General features: G+C 45.0%; 2 protein-coding genes across 3 annotated transcripts in view; one reads left to right on the top strand and one right to left on the bottom strand.

Moving 5' to 3' along the window:
- LOC117586316 (furin-like protease 1) overlaps positions 1 to 16,872 on the top strand; it is a 147,717-nt gene that overhangs the window by 121,758 nt on the left and 9,087 nt on the right. For both annotated transcript variants that reach the window (XM_034276303.1, XM_034276304.1), the window contains exons 5-7: positions 15,498 to 15,743; positions 15,804 to 15,932; positions 15,995 to 16,869. In XM_034276303.1, the coding sequence (XP_034132194.1) occupies positions 15,498 to 15,743; positions 15,804 to 15,932; positions 15,995 to 16,869 (1,250 nt within the window). The remainder of the gene's footprint in view (positions 1 to 15,497; positions 15,744 to 15,803; positions 15,933 to 15,994; positions 16,870 to 16,872) is intronic.
- LOC117586318 (NADH-quinone oxidoreductase subunit D) lies at positions 13,671 to 15,343 on the bottom strand. The gene is made up of 2 exons (XM_034276307.1): positions 15,151 to 15,343; positions 13,671 to 15,095 (listed from the first exon to the last, which is right to left on the bottom strand). Exons 1-2 carry the CDS (start codon positions 15,320 to 15,322, stop codon positions 13,714 to 13,716), a joined length of 1,554 nt encoding a protein of 517 aa, XP_034132198.1. The 5' UTR covers positions 15,323 to 15,343; the 3' UTR covers positions 13,671 to 13,713.

Raw genomic sequence — 16,872 nt, 5'->3', positions numbered from 1 at the left:
ATCATGGCCTGGTGCTTTTTTATTGTTCAAGCATTTGATTTCTGTCACAACTTCTTCATATTTAATGCTTTTAATAGGCAAGCTCATTTGGCAGGGTGACTCAAGGAATTTTTCTACTTCAGTCTCTGTTGTATAATTATTTATATCGTTTGGCTGAAACACAGAGTGCAGATGTTGTGCAAATGCTTCCGCTTGTTCATTATTAGACCTACACCAAGTTTCGTTGTTTTTGCGAATATTTATGTTTCTTTTAGCTGGTTTCTTAAGGTATTTAGTCGCCCTCCATAGGTTGTATTCATTGTTGCTTGAATTAGGGTCTAAGTTTCTCAGATACGCAGCTAGAGATTCATTGCGTAAGTTCGACAGCAGTTGTCTAAGCTCAGATGCAGCCTTGTTGTATAATCTTTTGTCAGCAGGGTATTAATATTTAATATTATTTAATATTTAATATTATTATAATATTTAAATTCGCTTTAAATCCCTTAAAGTTACTCTCCCTAAATTCCTCGACTGTTTAACCTTGAAAGTGTCTGTCTTTTTCGCCATCTCACTCTAACCACAATTACTACTGTCCTGAATCACAATTACAATGCTTAACCACAGAAACACAGAGGAAGAAAGAGTACTGTTGGTGAACAGTTACCACCACGTGCTCCTGGCTCGTACTCGTACGAGAACATGAACCTAATTACCAAGTTTCCAAATCTAATAACTTTATGGCTCTCTGTCTGCCTGTGTGTCTGTCTGTGGCTTTCGCTGGCAAGTTGCTGCTGCTGCTGCTACGCTTTCGGACACAATCCGCTTAAGTCGTCCCACCGAAATTTGTGTGTGAATTAAGAGATTGAGATCCCCCTTCCCCTCCTTGCAGCTCATGTGCAAGGAAAAAGATGAAAACTCATTTAGACATTACAGACCCTCTGTAGCTTTCCCTCCTAATCCTGGCCCAAAAAAACTTTGTTGCATTATTTCAAGCCAAGTTTTGAAATAAAAATGAGGCAAAAAATTATACTTTTCGGTGAGTGGCAAGCTCCATGGAGTATCTATAGGATACACGGAGAGCAGGAGCCAGAGCATAAAATGACTTACAGTAGAGGTAGAAGAGGCATCCAGTCAGGACCACATTGTATGAGGTGCTGGATGGATATTTTTGCATGGAAGCCGAAAAGTTGAAAGAATATTTAGTGTTCTGGCCATAAACTGAACAATTTGCTGTCAAATTATGCCTTTGAAAGGCAAGGAAAGACACGGCACGGCACGGTACGGCACAACTTTGTACAGAGAGGGGCATAGCGGGTGCGCAGTGTCGTAAAAAGCGCATGAAACTGTGGCAACACTTGAAGAAGAGAAGAGAGTATATGCAACATTTTTGGGCATTTTTATGGCGAAACGGCAGCAACGGAAATGAGACGACGATGAGGATGAGCACGGAGGACTGGACAGCAAGTGAGGCAAGGAGGATAGGCACTCTGCAGGCTATTTATTGAACAACAAAGGGGCAGGAGCAGTGTATGAGGCAAGAAGCACGAGGCAGCGTTTCTATGCACTTAACATGTGTGAAAAATGCGTTCAAGGCAAAAAAACAAAATCGAAAGGAAAGGCAGAGGCGAGTAGGAGGCCAGGTATTAGGTTCGTTCTTTCTTGGCTCTTAGTTTCCCACAAACAAACACACACTGTCTTTTTATGTGTTTGTGGGTATGTTTTCCATTTTCCCATTCTATTTTCCGCTTCGTTGTGTTGTTTCGCCTGGCAAATTGCCATAGAGCAAACACGAACAAAAAAACTAAAAACAGAAACAGTTTTCAAGCCCCACAAAATATGCAGCACACAAAATTCGAGCATACCATGCACTGCGTATATGTGTGTGTGTGTGTGTGCGTGTGTGTAAGTGTGTGGTGCATTAGTGTGGTGTGCATGCGTGCGGCATGCCCCACAAACCATGTTAAAATGTGGCGCATTGCATTTTCTTGCTGCACACTCTTCCACATCGGCTTGGCTGGCGATTGGATGGGAAACTTTTTCGGCTTTGAATTAAACAACGCACGTACTTCACACCTTGCCCCAACAACTGTGGCACATACACACTTTATGTGTGGGTTTGCAGGTGGCATAGGAAACCACTACCTTGAGGCTAAACGAAACGCGTTTACCCATATGAGTGACGACTGACAATTGTGTGTGAATGAACTTAACCGACTGAAGTGGATTGGATGGATGACTGCCTCGTTGGCTCCTAGCTGCTGCCAGCTGAATCCTGACGGGAAATGAGTGATAATTCTGATGCACATGAGATGAGTGTTTGCGATTCTGAATAGTAATCTTCATGGTGCATGAAAACTGCAAATAATTTCCTCATGCGAGAAAGCAATTTAAATTCCATTTACTCGAAACGTTTTCCACCTTGATGGCCTGTCGGTATTACAGCTCAGCTGCTAAAATTCATTTTTCTTTTTATGCCAATTATTATTTGAGGAAAGTATTAGGTAATGCAGTGCACGGTCTCCAGCCAACTGCACCACATACTAACCACATACTGTGGCTATATTTCCCATCGAAATGGAGACACGTTCGTCAAAGCTCAAAGGCTCTTTTGAGACACTTAATTCCTCAAGTACACCATACCCTTTGTATACCCTTTGTAATCGAATATCTCCTGGTCAATCTATTTGCACCTTTACGCTTAACCCCCGGCAGTGCCAATTGCTTTAAAATAGTTAAACTATTTTTCTATTGTATTTGCCAAACACTTTAACTGCGAAGTTTTCAAGTGTAGCTAGTCTTCAGGCTACTTAACAGCCACAACCTGTAAATTGCAATCACACAGACACACAAACCACACACACACACACATGCACACAAGCAGCATCTAACGGTGACTGCCTTGTGTCGCCTTTTATTTGTAGTTTTGTGGGTGTGGCAATGCAGGGTGCTCGATACGATGTGAGTGAAGTGGAAAGAAATCGAAGCGAAGGTAAACTCAGCTCTCATCCCACTTTCCGTCCCAATACTTTTCCTTCGAGTCACGCACAACTTTCACTGATTGTTTAGACTGGCAACGCGCATTGCGCTCCTCTTCGCGTCTCCTAAGTATGCAACAAATTGTTGTTGCTGCTGCTGTAAAACGTCGCCCTCCGCACCGCCGAAACCCTAAACCTCTCCGCCCTAAGTCACAGTTCTCGAAGAGTTTTCCCCCGCTTGTGTTCTGCTTTTTTTTTGGCACTTGACTTGACGTGGGGTTACCCCTGTTTTTCACCTTCTGCTTAACTTGTTTTAGTTTCCACAAAACTGGGGCTGCCGTGAGTGCACTGCAGTGGGAGACGGTTAAGGGTTAAGGAGTGGCTGGTGGCTGGTGGCAGGGGTGACGTGGTAAGCCTTTAACGTGACGCGTTTCCGGAGTGTTCTTGCCGTTGTTGTTCCAATGTTGACAATGTGTAAGTGCTTGTTCCGGAGGAGGAAGGCCTCCACGATTTTTTGCTTCATTAAGTTCTGCGTTTTCATTACTGTGTGGCCAAACACGCAGCAGCAGTGGCAACATATCCCCCTCTCCCTGTGTCTTTAGTTCTTGGTGTCAGTTTTGGAGTTTTCTACCTCATGCTTTTCCACTGTTTTGTGACCTTTCTTTTCCTTAAAATTTGCCACTATTCTGCCTCGTGTTTGTGTTTATTTAAGACAACATTAATGTCCGTCTTGATCCTTGGTGGCGAAAAGTTTCCTCCTCATTCACATTCGCTTATTTTGCTCAGTGAACACTAGAGCCACCCATCCACATAGCTTTTTTCCTCTCCACATTTGTGCTCTGCATTGTTCCCTACGTTTCAGCACTTTTCGCACTTTTTTAAATAGATTTTTCCGGTATTTGAGTTTTGTATTTTAGGAAATTAAACGAGGCCCCGAGCCCCAGCTATTCTTCAATGTCTAGACGCTGACGAGAAATAAGAGAAAAAGGGAAAACTCTGCCGCGGTATTAGTTCATGTCTATGTGTGTGTGTGTGTGTGTGTGTGTGTGTGCGCTTCCTAATTTCCGTTATCGCTTTCGGCCAGAAAATTTGCTTTTCGCTTTTATGGTGTGTATTTTATTTCAACATAAATCTAAAAACCTTTTCCTTTTGTTTCCCTTCCGATATCTGATGTCTGCCCTGAAGGGTCTGCCACCACACTGCCGCCCCACTTTGAATACCATAACTGTTTAAATTTATAGACCAAAGGAGTGTGTGTGTGTGCTTGTGTGGGTGTTGGGCGATATTTTAATTAGTTTTTACCCAAAAAATAATGACCTTTTCGCTTTATCTATAAATTATGATTGCCCAGCACACAGCAAGCGAGAACACCTCCCGTATTCCACCGAAAAATTTGATTCCCCCTCGGCAATATTTGATCTCCCCTTGGGTGTTCGAATTTCTTTCCCTGCCACAGCACACCCACCCCCAAGTGAAAAGCAAATTGAAACCTCAACACCCACCCCTCTGCTGCTCGCTGGAAAAACAAATTTGTATTTTCCTTTATTGGAAAAACGAGCAACCCCCAGGAAAAAGATGTGAAGGCAAAAATCACCTCAACAAATTTTGATTAATGCATTTCAATAATAATTTGTGCCATTTTCCTCTCGGGGTGAAATAGAGATTCCTCGTTTCATTTCTCTCGTGAATTCGTTTCACATTTGCAACATTTGCACTCTAATGGTTTCATTTCAATGTGTCTCGGAGCCATGGAGCCACGGGGCACGTGGAATGAATTGCAATCTGCTGGCGCTGCCACCCCTTTGTTGCAGGCGCAACTGCTGCCGCTATTCGTATAATTTGTTATAGAGTTACTTGCGATTTCCTATCAGGGTAAAAGTTTTTCAATCATTGCAGATTGAATAGAGGAAAATGCACATGAAAGAATGCGAGGGTTAAACCAGGAACTATAAAGCTCTTGAGTGGATTTTTTGTTGTTGTATATATTGCACATCCACACCCCACCATCCCTCTCTCTTCGAGCCCTTTCATCATTAATTGTTTGCCCTGGCAGTCTTTTGTTTAAAAAGTTTTTTAGCTTCTCCCAACAATTACATTATTTCCCCTGCTGCTTCTCTACCTCCTCCTCTTGCATAAGTTTTAAGTAATTTAACTTCTGGCGAGCTTTTGCAATCCTACCTCCCTCCCTCCCATCGACTGCTCCCCGGAAACACAAAGAACTTGCCAAAAAGATTTTATGCAAATTTTTGCTTTTGAATTATTTTTTAAGCGTTTAAAAATTGTTCTGGCTGCCAAAAACTATTGCAAAATTTTGCAAAAGTTCATTCAAGCGTGAATTGATTTTCGTGCGAATAATAGACAAAGCGAAAAGTGTGAAAATGTATAATTTAAATATTAGAAAACATTTCTCAAATAAAGCAGTCTTGGGGTGAGGTACTCTTTTCCACTCGTATTTCTGTTCCACTTTTCATCTTCCATTTGGGGTAGAAAAACTTATCCAAGTTCTCTTTCAGCTCTTTGGAAATCTCTTTCAGTCCTTGAGACCCCATTAGTATTTCCATAAATTCCTAGAAATAAAAGCAGAACTACGCATATAAAATTATATTGAGGCAAAAGCCCACTCAGACGACGACGACTCGTAAAGTGCCAAAGGCTGGAGGCGGACACCCTCCCACACTTGTGTTTTATGGGGGTAACCCTTGCACTCACCCACCCCCACCCCCACACACATCCTGTATTTATGATTATTGTTATTGTACTACAGGTACAATCTATATATATATAGAGCAAAATATGTTCATACATATATCCTGCCTGCATGACGCCATCTTGCGTGCACCTGATGTTGTTTTTCCGGCTGTCGGAGTCAATTTGTGTCAGCCAATGGGTCGGAGTGGGGCGGTGCAGGGCGCCACCATAAAAATAGTTGCCGAAGCCAGAGAGGCAGAAACGTGTTAGATTATTCGTTGAGAGAGTTTTGCAGCTGGCTGAGGGGGTTGCGGGGAAGTGCATTTATTTTAAGTTCAATCATAGACTGGCAAATCGTGATACAGAATAAGGAAGTTCTGTAGATAAAATATTGATGGGGTAAAGCGGGTTGCCTTCCGCTGCAGCCGGTCGCTGGAGGGGGAACGCATTTTTCTGCTGCGGAAATGATTTGCTAAAATTCTTGCACCGGTATTTCTGAGGAGTTATTTTATTCAAAGTATTCATATTTTTGTAGTACATTTTTATTTTTTCACCTGACTTTCTTCTGCCTATCTTCTTTAGTGCTTTCCGCCTTTCTTCTACTTTTCATTTACCGTTCAGCTCGTTTTCTTCCATATTTTCGCCACACACCTGTCAGGCAATAGGAATTGCTCAGACATTGAGGTGCAATAAAAGCTCTCTGCCGCCTGCTCAGAACTATGCAGCATGTCTTGGATGCTTCCACCCCATATGGAATTTCCAGAATGTGTGTGTATGCATGCGTGTGTAAAGGAGAAGACAATGCATTGCTTTTCAGGGTATTCCTTTAATGAATACAAACTGCAGAGAGAGAAACGGATAGTCTAAACCAATTACCAAGGCTCAAAATCTTCCAGAAACAGAAAACAAACACAAGAAGGTAACACGAGTGTGCACAGACAGACACAGTGAAGGATGGAGTGGCAGGGGAAAACCTAATTTCAATCACTTTGTGCCCCTAACAAGCGACAGATTGCCAACCTAACGAATCAATTTGATTTCCCAAAGAGAAAGACAAAAGAAAACCCGACGACAAACGGCAGCAAATTTCGCATTTCATTACAAAACTAAAGGCAGTAAGCGGAGATGTGGGATATTTGGCAACAGATGCGGGCTTAAGGGGTTTAAGGGGCTGGTCACAGCTTGCACTAAATCGATTTGTTGCAAGTTGCAAGCAGCGTAAAACGAGCAGGCGTGATGAGAGGAGGAGCAGAGGGAGCAGAAGGAGGCGAAGTGGCATCATTACTCAAGCAAATGGGGTCATCATCAACAACCCAGAGTCGATGCACAAGGGTCAGGAGCCCCAAATCCGAAACAGCCAGACAACAAGTGCAATCAATTTTCGGGGTAAAAGGCAATGCGAATGCATTTCCTCACTTATTCATCCTCAATCGCCACAATCCCCCAATCTCTTTTCGCTCTCATTCCGTGACCCATGGCCTGATGCCGGCAATTGAAATGCAAAAATATTTGGAAATTTCTTTGGATCCTGCCACTACCAGAAGGAGTGAAGTGAATGCGGTGGAAGTGCAACATTCTTGCGGCTAATGAGCATATCCTGTGTGCCCCAACCACCCATCTCCCAGCAATTATAATGCACTCCCTTTAAGTGCTCATCGATTGGAAGGAGATGAGATATTTTCATGATTGATCGATTCCGCTGAGCGCCAGTCGCTTTCCCCTTTCTGTCTACTGGATTGTGGTGCATTCTTTTGATGGCTTTGCTTACTATCGAAAAGGAATACAGTTCTCGGATTGGATGCGATCTTATTCCTCTCAAATGCAAACATTGCCTGCCATTTCCACTCCCATTTACCGACCTTTTTCCAGCCACCGGAAAAAAAATTGGTTGATAGTCCAAAAGCCAATAAATTCCGCTTGCTGTGACTGTGTCCTCTGCTCCTCTGTATGTTCTGAATGTTTGCTAAAGGACAACGAAGGTAGCATGCAGGTGCAGAAGGTCGGCTGGATTGGAAGACTGGAAAATGGCCAAGGCGGCCTTTTATTTTCCCTCCCTCCCTCTCTCTCTTTCCCCTCTCTGGCAATGCAAATGTAGCTCCAGTTTATTCGTCGCTGAATTTCCCACAAAATAAAGAATTGGCTTTATAAATGGAGCGAGTTTTTTATGTACTCTTTTGACTGCATTCTCTGCGGCAAGTGATTCATCAAATGCTACACTTGCCATATATTACAGATGTATATTTTGGCCGAGACAGCAGAACTGACTGCTCGCCACTGTCGTTTGTTTGCTCGAATGACAGAGTTGCTTCTGATTCTTTTTACTTTTTTGTTGCGAGTAAACATTCCCCAAACCCATTTGTGAGTCAAATCTCATTCGCTGTCGGCGTGCATTGGCATTCTGTTGCAAATGGGAAATGGTTGGGAAATTATCAATTCATTTGGAATATTAATTTTCCAAAGGCCATCATTTAAATGGACAATGCTCGTTGATGTATTGTCAGTACTCCACATGGGTTGGGCCATTAAATGCGAGAGTAACATTTCATACGTGAACCAATTCAATGGACATCAATTAATATGAAAACACATTTGTTCCTGTCGCCTGTCCTGTCCGCTGCTGTCGCTTGGTTTTCTCTCCTGCTGTCAATGTCATTTATATTTCACAGCCACACGCATGCCACACGCTTTGCTGCATAAATTAATATCAAATTACTCGGGTCGGTGGGGGAGGGGGCTGTAGGTTTTTTTTACAATTAATTTTCAACAATAATATGTGGAGAAAAAAATTCAATATACCGCATTCATTAAAAAGAATTTTCACATCAGCAAATGAATCGGTAATCAGGGGGCGGTAAACGGAGGTAAATCAATAAAAATAAAAATTAATAACAAATACAGCAGCAGAAAAATGAAAGCATTTTAAACATGCAGTGTCCCTCAAACTGGAAATAAAGCAGTTCTTCTAAAACTGAGGAATCGAGCTGAAAGTGTAAGCTGCATTTATGTAAAATGCCAACTGCCAATAGATTTTATATAATTAGGTTACGATAATTTACACTCCCAAACTGTGATGAAGGAATTCTGTAAAAATGCAAACAGGACAAATTAAACGCAAATCACACGCACAACTGCTCGAAAGCTGTAGTCGTCTACGTGAATGTCAAACTGCGCAGAAAGAACTGTTGAGGTCCGAGAACAGTCAGTGTTTTAAAACTGTAGTGAAAGCAGTCACCATAAAACTGCTGGTCAAGAGACTTCAAAATCGGAATGAATTCTTATTGAAATCCGAAACTATCGCAACATCTTCATCATCGTCTTCATCCTCCATATCCTCGCATCTATCCACACCATATCCATTAGGAAGGGATATTTGCAGAGTCCAGAGGACACGCTTGTTTGTTGTCCGACTCCTTTGGGGTATGTCCTAAGTGCAGTCACTCTTATCCTTCGGCTTTGGTCTAGCAGCAACCCTCGTAAGATGAAGATTTGCAAAAAAAGAGATATGTGTGTATTACTCCCCCAATTGCCATAAAAACAGGGAGAGGAGTACTCGTGCCGAGCAGGGCTCTCGAAAAGGTCACAAATTTACAACAGCTGATCCTCTGGGTTTATTAAATTTTCTCTGCTGTCTGATGTGTGTGCGTGTGCCAGCCTCGGGGGACAGTTCTTGCAGGGTTGTGGGCCTTTTACCTGATTGGAAGACCAGAAAAAGGACGACCACCGCCCCACAGTCATGGTTGATGGTCGTCGTCTCAATCTCTAGCTCTCCCATGGAAACAATTATGTATTTTGGATGTCTAAGATATTTCCATTTCCTTCTTCGCTGAGGGTAGGATTTTCACCCTCAGGCTGCACCTTTGCGGAAAGCAGGGGGAAAACAGTTTTGTTTATTCTGCCATAAAAGTAGCCCCGGGTTACAGGCTGCATGATGGGACTTTAACCTATGGATGGATATGTTTAACCAAATGAAAAATATGCAAAAGAACGAATCCATAAATATGCAATGCAAAGTGCGTGTGTGCCCTCGAATGAGCATAACCTTTGGTTGGTCTTTTACTCCTGTAAATTTACCTTTACACCCGTTTCGCTCTCAATTGTTGTTTGGCACAAATTGTCGCCATTTTCTATAAATATTTCAACAAAAGCCGAGCAGAGAGAAAACTTACAAAAAAGGTACAGAAAAACCAGAAAAACATTTTCCCTTTTATGGCATCGTTGTGCTGATGAGGGCAACAGAAGCAGAAACAAACGAAAAGGGGCCACGCAACACAACACACACAGGAATCCAATATACATATGCAAATGGCAGCACTGGGTGGTCTCCTCGACAAATGATTGGACAACACTGTGGAGCAAAGTCCAACTGCGAGGTGTGTGGGTACTCCCAAAGAGTGGTCTCTCTCCTCCGGCAGTGCTCTGGGGATCAGAAGTGGAAGTACTTTGGAATATGTTAAGGGATCGTATGTTAAAAGGGGGAGAATACTCCCTGGAGTAAAGTGATGGATGGCACAAATAATGAGAATTTACCAGCAGCAACTTACAGCAGTGCTCATCGGTCGATGATAAAAAAACGCTTACAGTGATTTATCCAATATGAAAATGCTACCGAAATCCACAAAGAAAATATGGAAAATCATAGAATCAATATACACATAATTCCCTGCCATTAAATCTTTAAATACTCGCTTCACAATGCACCGGCATATTTTTTATGACTGTTAAATTATTTGTATTATTTTTAACCCGTTTGGAGATTGGCAGTGCCTGTGGGGAGCATGGTACTTCCCGCTGTCGCCTTTCGCTGCTGTTGACACCTTTTTTACACACAGCTTTTCCTGTGTGACAGTTTACAGCTTTCCCACAGCCTCTGTGCGCTTTCACGGCATTCACTTGGGGGGCGCCCCCGAGAGAGAGCGAGGCCTTTCACCTGCACGTGTCACAGGCGTTAACAGTGTGTAATATTTTCCTTTTGGGTAGCCAAGGAATCATCGTGCAAGTACGAGAACGAGTACTTTTACCTCTTTTCCAGCGACTTCCCATCCGCCCACTTAATTGAAAATCCAAACTGCATTTCCCGTAACAGCAGCTTGAGAGACGGGGCGAAAAACGCTTTCCCCTGAGTGGGGGCTAAATTAATTAGCAGCTAATTAAATGGTGCACATATTTATATACGACGAGTAGGGTCGCCGTCGTTGTTTCTTCCTGTCTGGCTGCCACCTGGAGGATCCTCCTGCCCGGGGCGGTGGGTTCTGCAATCCCTTCATTTGCGGTGTTTAAAAATTAAGCATTTTCATTGGCAATTGAGCGCGGGGCTTATTTCCCTTTTTTTATATTCTATAAGTAAACCGCATTCAAGTCACTTGGCCACATGGGTTCCAAGGGTGCCTAACTAATACTTCCCCGATTTCGCCCCCTCTTTTAGCCATTTATCAGAGACGCCACCATCCGCTGGCTGCATCCACGAGTTGATTAATTAAATTGTTGACAATTTTAAAAGCTACCCCATGGTGGAAGAGAGGGCATTATTCACAGCTTAACATGTCGCTCTCTAGCTCCCCACGCTCACCCTCTCTTTCGCGTTTTTTCACACCAGCATAGAGCTCCCCTTCTTTTCTTCCTTGTCGCTCTCCCTCGGTCTCTCTCTGTTTGTTTGCTTTGTGGTTTTATTGCTTTCCATCTCCATCCATCGTCCATCGTCTGTCGTCGGTGACAAATGCAGTAGAAAATTAGCTAGCTCCTGCGGTTTGCTGCGGATAAAAACAGAATACAATGGAGAGCATACGAGGGAGAATTCAATAAACAACTTTGGTTATTAGAAAATGTAATCAGGCGAGTCCTCTGTATATGAGTGCCCTCTTCGTTGGGGAATCAACCATATGCTTTCTATGTCACTCATTTACTTTGATGAGTCTCCAATGGCCTGCAAAAGTTAATATTCTGGCGCATAAAACTAGGACCTCTCCTCTCTATTACCCACACTTGCCATTAATTTATCTACGTGCAGTGCTGTGGCACTTAAATTTGATTGGAGACAGGAGCAGCAGGCGGCGGCAGGAGCCTTCAGAGCAGCAGGACAGTGTCGTTCCATAAGTCAATTTTAATTGAAACCGCAACAAAACAATTAAAACTAAGCCCATGGCCAGTCCTAACCACACGTGAAGGTTTAGCGTTGTTGATACCCTCTAAAGGAGGGTATTATGAAATATAACTTGGGACGATTCTAAGTTATTTATGTATTTTTGATCAGAAATAAAATAAATGGGAACTTCTGTGAAATATTTTGTAGGATCAATTCTGTTGATATTTTTACAGATATATCTCCAAAGTTTGATCATTATATTTAATGGGTAACTGTGGCTTCGATTACGGATGCCCATAGTTTCCACTAGAGTATCCATAGCCTCGCCTGTTGTAGACAGGGCCTTCTTTCTGTTTCCCGTTTTATGATGATACCCTTAGGGTGCGCTCTCCCCACTGCGTGTTGGAAGAGAGCAAGAGTGCGAGGGAGCGAGCGAACGAGAGTGCAGGAGAGCGAGGTATTAATTTAACTTTTTCCACCAAACTCAATTAAAATGTTGGACAAAAATTGCATATGCATGGCAGCAGGCGGAAAGTAAACAAATCTATTCAAGTGTCTGTGTATCTGTGTGCGTGCGCGTATATCTGTGTGTGTGTGTGTGTGTGCTGCATAAATTAATAAACTTGATAGAGATGGAGAGCGGTGTAGTGGGTGAAGGGAGGAAGAGGGATCCCTACCGGATGAGGCACTCCACGAGCAGCATAAAAACTAAACGAGCTTTGTGGACTGAGAGGGGAGCCACACGTACGTACGCAGGGGAGCAGTTGGAGACAGGAAGCTGCTGGGAGAGAAAGAGAGATGGAAAGAGTCTGAGGTAAAGCGGATGTTAGTGGCATAGAAAGAGAGGCAGAGAGAGAGAGGGAGCCGGAATGATACAAAGAGAAAGGTTGAGAGGAGTGGCAGCAATTAAAATTTTAGTAGTTGCCCAGCCGCGTGGCATGAATGTTGGGAGGAACGGGGGGTAGGTGGCCCAACCATGTAGAGGCTGGTGTCAACACGTATGCCTCCGCTACGCTCGAGTCGCATCCTATTCATGACAAACACATGCCAAACACACACACACAGAAAGATAGAGAGGAAATGAGAAGAGGGAGAGCCGCTTCCGGTGTTGCCAAATCGACGGCGACATCCTGCTTCTGCTGCTGTTGCTGTTGTGGCGGGGGCAGGCATAAATAAATTGTGTGTTGCATACTTTTATGCGTTTACCTGAAGACCCACTGGCACACGGGACTCCTCTTTCCAAGGTATGTTAGAGGGGAAAGGTGAGCCATGTGCCTGTAGTCCCCGAATCTCGAATGATGTTTGCAAAGCACTTAATGATGCGTTCATATTTACATACGTATGGAGTCCTTTGTATTACGATGGGCCCCTGTTTATGTCCAGAGAGCAGCAATACACTTGCAATTAAGCAGCAGTCATGTGCAAGTTTTTGGCAGTGAAAGGTCTCCAATTTTCGACTGTCAACACCACAGATACGGGTACTCCTCCTCCTGCCATCTGCCTTTCAGTCTGCTGCCTGCTGCCGACAAGTGCATGGAATTTTTAAGCAGTTTCCCAAACTATTTACTATGTATGTACATATGTAGTGTGCACAATGTGCGAGAGGAAGCCAGCAATATGCAGCCATAGAATGTATGCCAAAGGATAACCATTAAAATTGGAGAATCCTTGGCCCGGCAACAAGATTTAAATTCTATGGGATGGCCATACATAACTAATGCTGTCAGCATAATGGTTATTGTAATTACAAAATGTTTCTGGCCTTTTGTGTGTGCAGCCTTTAAATTACAATTTGCTAAAGAATTTCCTGGAAACAATGAAATTCAATTAACAAAATGTACAAACAATTTTTGGCCAAACATGTGGCACAGCGGGTGAGAGAGAGGGAAATAATTATGCATACATTTTCCAAATAAATATGAACATTTTAATTGGAATGACACGCACAGAATCGATGTAGTTTTATGTGGTAATACAATTTTAGTGTTGCTCCTAGCGATCTATCTCGCCAAAGACTATATCGAGGGAACCAATAATGGCCACCACATCGGCCAGCAGATGAGTGGGCGCCAGTTTGGCCATCAGTGCCAGATGAGCATAGGATGCCGGACGTATCTTGCAGCGATAGGGACGTGTAGAGCCATCGGACACCAGATAGACACCAAACTCGCCCTTGGGCGACTCCACGGCGGTGTAGGTTTGTCCGGGCGGCACGAAAATGCCCTGGGAAAAGTGCTTAAAATGGTGGATGAGATCCTCCATTCCTGTCTTCATGTTAACACGCTGCGGTGGGGTGATTTTGCGATCATCCACCTTGATCTCGCCCGGGGGCATGCACTCGATGCACTGCAGGATGATGTCCAGCGACTCCCGCATCTCACGCATGCGGACGAGATACCGATCGTAGCAGTCCCCATTGGAGCCCACAACGACATTAAAGTCCACCTCGTCGTAGGCATCGTAGGGCTGCTGCTTGCGCAGATCCCACTTGATGCCACAGGCCCGGAGCACAGGGCCCGTGCAGCCATAATTGAGTGCATCGTGTGCCGTGATGCGTCCAATGCCGATGTTGCGCATGCGCCAGATGCGATTATCTGTGATAAGATCCTCTACCTCGTCCAGACGATCGCTGAAGTGATTAATGAAGTAATACAGATCCTCGCAGAAGCCCAATGGGATGTCGCAGGCCACACCACCCGGACGAATGTAAGCCGCATGCAAACGGGCCCCCGAGGCACGTTCCGAGAACTCGTAGAGCTTTTCGCGTTCCTCGAACAGCCAGAAGAGTGGTGTAATGCCACCACAATCCAAGATCGAAGAGGATATGGCCATTGTGTGATTGGTCAGACGCATTATCTCCGCGAACATTGTGCGAATAAATCGTGCACGACGTGGCACCTCGATGTTCAGGAGTTTCTCCACGGCCAGGGCGTAGGCCTGCTCGTTGGCCATGCAAGAGACATAGTCCAGGCGATCAAAGTACGGCAAGGCCTGCAAATAAGTCTTGTACTCGATCAACTTCTCAGTGCCGCGATGCAGCAGTCCAATGTGCGGATCCGCCGAGAGCACCGTCTCATTGTCCAGCTCCAGGATCATTCGCAGCACGCCATGGGCCGCCGGATGGGCGGGCCCAAAGTTGATGAACTTTGTGCGAAATGTGCGATCCACTGGCGGGGGCTTCTTACCCGTGGCGCTGGGTCGCTGCTGCCACTGGTCCCCGGTGGGGTACATGACCACACTGGCAGATTCCTTGAGAAACTCCGGATCCGGATACCAGTGGTGTGTGCCGCGTGGCTCGTAGTTGGGCCCTGGCTTGTAACCAAAATTATCCTCACACTGTTTGGGTTCTCCTTTGGGGCTTTCTTCTGCTTTAGCTGTGGGTATTTTCTACAGAGTTTACTCGACTTTTGAGTAGGGTTTAGCACTTACTGTCTTTATTCACTGAGAAAAAACGTGACTTGCCCAGAAATTGTGAGCCAAAATTTGGCTTTAGATTTTTCATATTTAAAAACCTTTGACTCAAGCGTTTCTTGATGGCCAGAAAGCGTGTAATTTCTTTGGGTGTAAAGAGATTGTGAGCCAAACGACGAAAGTGCTCCATTTTCAGATCTTTAAAGCAGAAAACTTTTAAAACTTTTTACTTTGTTCAACAGATAAATGAATAAAGAATGAAATTACCTTAAGTTTTAATGATGTTTGTGCAAAATGCTACTCTGTTTGCATATTTATCTCCAATTTCGAGTACAATTTCCCGCTCGTTTGTTTTCTTTTGTCAGATCTTCGAGGATCATTATCACTTTGCACATCACAAGGTCTCGAAGCGTTCCCTCTCACCTGCCACACATCACCAGACGCGTCTCGACGACGATGAGCGCGTGCATTGGGCCAAACAGCAAAGAGCCAAGTCCCGCGCCAAGCGAGATTTCATAAGGATGCGACCCTCCAGGACCTCATCGCGTGCCATGTCACAGGTGGATGCCATGCCCTTTGACGATGCCAAATGGCCGCAAATGTGGTACTTGGTAAGAGATCAAAAAAGATTCTATAAAATAGCAGATTTAATGACTTTTCTTTAATCCTAGAATCGCGGTGGTGGCCTCGACATGAATGTGATACCCGCCTGGAAGCAGGGAATAACCGGCAAGGGTGTGGTTGTCACCATTCTAGACGATGGCCTCGAATCGGATCATCCAGATATCGAAGAGAATTATGTAAGTGGGCAGAAAACTAACCATAAAGGGAATCTAATTCGAACTTTCTGCATTCCCTAAAGGATCGCAAAGCCTCGTATGATGTGAACAGCCACGACGATGATCCGATGCCGCACTACGACATGACGGACTCAAATCGACATGGCACAAGATGTGCGGGAGAGGTGGCTGCCACGGCGAACAACTCGTTTTGTGCGGTGGGCATTGCGTATGGGGCAAGCGTGGGCGGGGTGCGGATGCTGGACGGTGATGTGACCGATGCTGTGGAGGCGCGTTCGCTCTCGCTCAATCCGCAGCACATTGACATATACAGCGCCTCGTGGGGACCGGACGACGATGGCAAGACGGTCGACGGACCCGGCGAACTGGCCTCGCGCGCCTTCATCGAGGGCACCACCAAGGGCCGTGGCGGCAAGGGCAGCATCTTCATTTGGGCCTCGGGCAACGGTGGCCGGGAGCAGGATAACTGCAACTGCGATGGCTACACGAACTCCATTTGGACGCTGTCCATCTCGAGTGCCACCGAGGAGGGCCATGTGCCGTGGTACTCGGAGAAGTGCGGCTCCACCCTGGCCACCACCTACAGCAGCGGCGGGCAGGGCGAGAAGCAGGTGGTCACCACAGACTTGCATCACTCGTGCACCGTCTCGCACACGGGCACCTCCGCATCGGCCCCGCTCGCCGCCGGCATTGCCGCATTGGTGTTGCAATCAAATCAGAACCTCACGTGGCGCGACCTTCAGCACATTGTGGTGCGCACCGCAAAGCCGGCGAACCTCAAGGACCCCAACTGGTCGCGTAATGGCGTCGGCCGCAGGGTCAGCCACTCCTTTGGCTATGGCCTAATGGATGCCGCCGAGATGGTGCGCGTTGCACGCGCCTGGAAAACAGTGCCCGAGCAGCAACGCTGCGAAATCAATGCCCCACATGTGGACAAGTA

Source organism: Drosophila guanche, unplaced genomic scaffold, assembly GCF_900245975.1.
Source record: "Drosophila guanche unplaced genomic scaffold, DGUA_6, whole genome shotgun sequence".
In the NCBI taxonomy this organism is placed as follows: domain Eukaryota; kingdom Metazoa; phylum Arthropoda; class Insecta; order Diptera; family Drosophilidae; genus Drosophila; species Drosophila guanche.
This window is presented reverse-complemented; position numbering and strand designations above follow the sequence as displayed.